Genomic DNA, 6,000 nt, shown 5'->3' with positions numbered 1-6,000 from the left:
TAAAATCTCTGGACGATGATATAAGTTTAATTATTAAAAACAGAAACAAAACGTTACTGAAAGTACAGATCAATCACAGTCATACTTATTACCTTCCAAAAAGGAATTTATATCAAGTTAAAAAATTGAAATATAATATAAGGAAATATGTTTAACTAATCATATTAAGATTACTAATCAAATAACTAATTGTTCTCGGCCCGTCCCAAGGTCTCCGTGCCCAAATGTTCGGACCCTACTCATAATCCTTTTTCGCGTAACACCCTTTTACATGTATATTTACATTTTATTAATTCTTTACAATTAATGCTATTGAATTATGTTTCAGAGCCAAGACGTAGCAAGAGCGATATACTTCACGCCATGGTATCGTTTCCCGTATCAACTAAAAAAATCTCTACATATTATCACAATGAGATCTCAGAAACCAGCGCAGCTGACCGCCGGCTCCATCATACCGTTATCCTTGCAAACATTCGCATCTGTACGTACGTCTGTTACATGCAAAATATAACTTATCTGTTGAGTAATCATTTCGCAAATGATAAGACGTCATGTTTTAGATGGTGTCATCCGCGGCATCATTTTTCACCATGATAAGCAATGTAAATTGACAACTTTATCAATATAAGATAATAATATATTTTACCCATCGAGTAAAACCTATTCAACAAAACATTCATGAGAACGACTCTTCAATGTTATTAAAAATGAAACGCCACCTAGATTCGAAACACCTTATAGAAATAGGGCACCTTATAAAATACGCAGATGTTACACCATTTCACGGGGTACGGCAATGTGCAGATTGTGTGGGCGCATAAACAAAATGTATAATAAAAACCATGCTCGGAAGTTGACAAAACATGTAACAGAACACCATCCCAACTGGAGAAATGAGTAAGTACATATTTAAAAATACTTATAAAATCTACATACGGCAAATCTAACAATATCACACATTTCATTGCAGACTTCCCTCGAAGGGTGGTGCGAAACTGTGAAAAGCGCGATCGCAAAGATGCGATATAGTCTTTGCTGCATCATCCATAGAGTTTACGTTTTAATTGTAAGGGAGTCTCGCGAATATTAGCGGTGTCATTCTTTATCTTCTCTTATTAGTGTCGTAATGATCCAAAACAATTATTAGATTAAATTAAACTTCTCACTTAATTTTGCGTTATCCGTTGTCGCGTATTATTCGCGCTTCGAGATTGTTTGGCGTGATATTCGCGTTTGATATTACTTCGCGTTCTCATACGCATCTCGTTCTTTAGCATCTTGTGAACAAACTTGATTACAGTTTAATAGACTGGGGCAACTGCCTCAATAATCGTTCTTATTATTATCCCGCGAATTACTTCAAATATTGTTAATAAACCGTACATCATTTTTATTACCCGTCGTCCCCTTGCGCTGCCTCGCCTTGCCCTGCTCCTCTACCGTTTGATCGAATTGGTCGGCCCTTCGCACGAATAATCTCCGTCGAGTTGTCGCGAGTAATTTATTAGCGTTTTGGTGAATTAAATCTTTGGCGAGTCGCTATATTTGGTGGGCGCGATTTTCCGCGTCTGGCGCCCAACACTTTGCGTCGTGTGGCAAAGAATTCGTACGAGGAACATACTCGAGAGGCCTAACATCCGATTCTCTCCCGTCTCCTTTTGATCCGGCTTGCGCTCGAGTGCAAAATACATGATACGCTTAATTAGCATTTACTAATTACCACCTATTGCGCAATTAGAAAAAAGCCAAGACACAATGAAAGCAGATGCTCGTTAGACACGAAGGGCTTTCTCGCGGATTAACTTTGAACTCTATACGGTCTGTTCTATCCGTAGCGTTGACAACGTCGGAAGATTTAGCTGCGGAGACACTCCACAGCTCTGCTGCGATTGCTTAAAGTAACGAGGCAGGCGTTAACCTTCGCAGAAACTAATCCGAGGAAAATGTCGGGGAGAGAAAGGCTTTCGATGTAACTCTTGGCTTAAGCCGAGCATCGATCATTTTCTTTTTCCGTTGCTGAGCTGCACCCTCGGCTCGCACGTGTCGAGAGTTACCGTGCCGCATCACGGGAAATACGGTTAACAGAGCGCTGTCCATCTCCCGCGAGAGGAAAGGCCATGTGGGATATGCGCGAAAATTACGAAATCAAGCCAGATAAAAATAAAGAGAAGTCTAAGAAAAACCTCAGAATAATGGATAATTAAAGAGAAGTCAGAAGGTAAAAACTCTGTCTGCAAAAAAATGCTAAATAAGAACGAACGAACAAATTGTACCGCATTTATTTGGGCAAATTTTTACTTGCACATATATTTGCCATAGTGCGTGAGTACATTGAAAATACCAATAGACCATGTGAACCTAACAAAAGAAATCAGAAAGACAGACCATTAAAAGCATTAAGTCAAAAAATCAATAAGATGTACTTTCTTGCTTGTTGTTACATTTGAATATATTACATATACTATAGATATAATTTCTTATTTCTTGAAACAACATAGATATTATAGAAAATATGGCGATGACCGCTGGACGAATTCAGTACGTACGTACGTACACACCTGGCGCCCATTTCGAGCTTTGGCGGAAGTACCTGGTCGAGCTACCTTGATTCTTATTAACATCTAATACCAGTAATTATTATTTTGACCAATTCATTTAGTGAAAATTGACGGCGCGCTCCTTCTCGGCCGGCAAGACCGAGGGGACTCGTCGTCGTCATAAAATTTTGGCGTCGTCGTCATACAATTGTAGAATTATTAAAAAGAAGTTCTCAGCGATGAAATTTGCGGGCTGGTAAGAGAAAGACGTGATAGTCGATAGCGAGGGCAATAAAATGTCTTCAATATAACTGTACTAACGAGCGAGCCTAGCAACTTCTCGCAGAAACGTGGCTTCTTTACTCTTCGGCCAATAAAAGCCGCCCAGGCAGCACAAAAAGTCATTTGGAATTCAAAATGACGTCAAGATGACGTCAAAAAATAATCATTTTTAGAAAGTCAAGATGATATCATTCGATGTTTTTAATGAACCATAATTTGACTTTTTTATGACTGTATTTTGACCTTTCGATGACTTTTGTCGAGAAAACGCGAATCGCTCGTACGTGCAAAATGATTAAAACCTCGCAGGTATAAACATTTTACGAATTTGTGAAAATATTTGATTTTTGAAGCATTGATTTTTCATTCAGAAGATATAGAATGCCTGGGCGCTTTGTCGCGGAACGAGACTTGCGTCTTTTGCTCGAGAAACTATATTTATGCAATAAGCATAGCTCAACGCATCGATTATTCATATGTACCATCATCAACTAAAAAAGAAAAATCCGCAAAAAAATCTAATTTTCTACATATTCATATTTATAGTTGAGCATTGTGCCTCTTGCTCGTACTCTTGCTGCCGAACGAGCAGGAGTGCATTTCTGATGCGAGGGAGCAGAGGCCGGAGCCGACCGAAAGGTCACGCCAGTCAGACAACCGACGCCGGAGCTGGATGCAATGGAGCCAAAAACCGAAAGCAGCGAAATGAAAATGTACCGCGAGACCGATGACGACGAGGAGAGCCGCATCTGCGTGCGTTACTGACGCGAGCAGAGCGTGTGGTTCGCCTTCCTTCTTAAAGATCTCCTCGGCATCAGCTCCCTGCCGTCAATATATATTTCACTATCACTATCTATCACGCGGCGTTGATCACGACTGTCACTATCTATTTCTAGGTTATCGCTGTATTTCAGCATAGATCGGTCTTTCTTAACAGCTTCATGTGTTTGTGATTTGAGCCAAATTTTGTAGTTATTTATAAAAATTTTGACTTCACCGTTTGATAACCGCCGTTATCCGCCGTGGACTCCAGAGGAAACAAACGTAGCAGTCCAAAGCCTTCGCAGAATATATAACATCCAACAAGATCCCCACAACAGATAAAATCAAGAGATAAGACAGGCTAATCCTTGTTTTGGAGAACAGGAGTGAACGAGCAATTGATGCATGGAGTAAATGGAAGTTTTAATCAATTCCCTTAGGGTTACAATTCTCATCCATTACTACCCTTCTCCTCTCACTTAACTCCCAAGCTCCCCAAGCTTGACAACCAATTTCAAATTTAATATAATTTCTCCTACATCCGAAAATCCGAAAGATAGCCCAGTTTCTCCGCACGAGCCCCACTCGTGCGGGGGGTGCAGTTTGGAATATAAAAATTCCTGTGATCAGGTGAACTTGAACCCGGTTCCTCGGGATTACGAGTCTGACGCTTTACCACAAGACCACACTGCCACCCGAAGAAATCTGATAAGCTCTGTCTGATAAGCTAAATCAACAACACTCCTGTTTTCAGAGGGAAGCGCGCTTCTTCTGGAAGTATTTTAAAATATTTCCGGGCACATTATGGTGCGGAGAGGGCAACAATTCCTCATCAGACGATAAATTGAGCTTTTTACTCCCGGATTTAGACGCATATTTTTTTTTTATATAAAAGTACAACATGTAAACAATATTTCCTCAAAATTTCAAAGAAAAATATTGAAAATTCAGCCGTTGGCAATTGCTTCCAGTAGACCATCCAGAAAAAAGTGTAGTCAGCATAACTTTTTTAATTTTTATCTGAAATAAAAAACCCCGAAGAGACACATAATGGCTCTGTGAACTTTTCGATTAAATTTTTTATAAGAAATAACGTTGCGTAGGTACGGTAATGGGCGGTCTTTAAGAAATTTATGATTACTTTTATTAAACGATTACTTTTTTCGGCTTTTTTTTTCAATTGGATGAGTAATCAAAAGAAAAAATTATTGTTCGTTGGTGAGAGGGAACAACTTTTTTTTTTTTTTGGTAAGTTTTTCTTATATAGTAGGTGAGTATAGCTTGTCCTTGAACAAAGGATTTATTTTATCTTCGATTACAACTCATTTTACAAGCCAATACATGACCTAATTTTATCCCAAAAATGATCGTCAGCGGAACCGAGTAGCGTGCGGACCCCACTGCGACGGATCCGGCGATCCATTGCAGTCCCCTACCTGGGGAGGCAGTGTGGTCTAGTAGCATAAGTGCTAGATTCGTAACTGCGAGGATCCAGGTTCGAATCCAGCTGACCACCTTTGAAATTTAATTTCAAAAAAAAATATTTGTTGGTTTTCTTCCACACGTAGCAATTGGGACTTTGATTTCTATTAAAGTTATATGTGTGAAACCTGAAACCACAACGTGTCACATCTTTTGCAAGAAACGCTACCAAAAATTCAATTTTCAAAAAAATATGGTACAAAGAGCATATCAATTTTAAAAAATAAAAAACAATATTTTATTTTTTTAAACTTCCGTCTATCTATTTCATTAGTTCGAAAAAATTACTTGTAGAATACTATCCCACAATTCTACATAATATGGCTATCGTAACAAAAACTAGGCCATCGGAACACATTATTTTTTTACCTACTTTATTGCTTCCAAAAAATTATGTCTGATAGAAAACTACTCCAAAATTCTACAAAAAATTTTTCGTAATTGTGTCAGAAAGATGTCGGGATTAAAAAAGAACATTTATTTATTTTTTTTATCATCATTTTTGTCATCAGAAACTTTTCCCGAATTTTCCACAAATGTGTCTCAATGATATCTACAGCATATTAAAATTTCATCAAAATCGATTAAGCCGATCAAAAGATATGAATTCTTTTTGAAATTTTTATTTTTCACACCAAAACGGTTCAATATTAAGTGCTAATATTTGACTAAATTGTAAGTGACACACTGATAGCAATCATAGGAAAAAAATAAGCATGATCCGTGTGGGGGCACATATATTCTTCTTATCTAGCTACAGCCTTTAGGTATGTTGTCCTGCCCGGATTGGATTGCGACACGATCATATGACAAAACCGGAAAAACAAGAAGAAGACGTATCCTTTCACAGACTATATGTGAAAAATTTCATTTTTTACAAAAGTTTATAGGTTAAACTATAATTATTTTATAACTATTTTTAACTAACTTTTTA

The 6,000-nt window shown here is 38.0% G+C and overlaps 1 protein-coding gene across 2 annotated transcripts in view; it reads left to right on the top strand.

Moving 5' to 3' along the window:
- Positions 1-1,116, top strand: part of LOC139813346 (odorant receptor 49b) — a 5,048-nt gene extending 3,932 nt beyond the window's left edge. For both annotated transcript variants that reach the window (XM_071778834.1, XM_071778835.1), the window contains 3 exons: positions 329-484; positions 564-900; positions 974-1,116. In XM_071778834.1, coding sequence (XP_071634935.1) covers positions 329-484; positions 564-614 — 207 coding nt within the window. In that variant the 3' untranslated portion in view covers positions 615-900; positions 974-1,116. The remainder of the gene's footprint in view (positions 1-328; positions 485-563; positions 901-973) is intronic.
- The last annotated feature ends 4,884 nt before the right edge of the window (positions 1,117-6,000 follow it).

Source organism: Temnothorax longispinosus, chromosome 5 (genome assembly GCF_030848805.1).
Source record: "Temnothorax longispinosus isolate EJ_2023e chromosome 5, Tlon_JGU_v1, whole genome shotgun sequence".
Lineage (NCBI taxonomy): Eukaryota > Metazoa > Arthropoda > Insecta > Hymenoptera > Formicidae > Temnothorax > Temnothorax longispinosus.
Note: the sequence above shows the minus strand (reverse complement) of the source record. Positions and strands in the feature narration are given on the sequence as shown.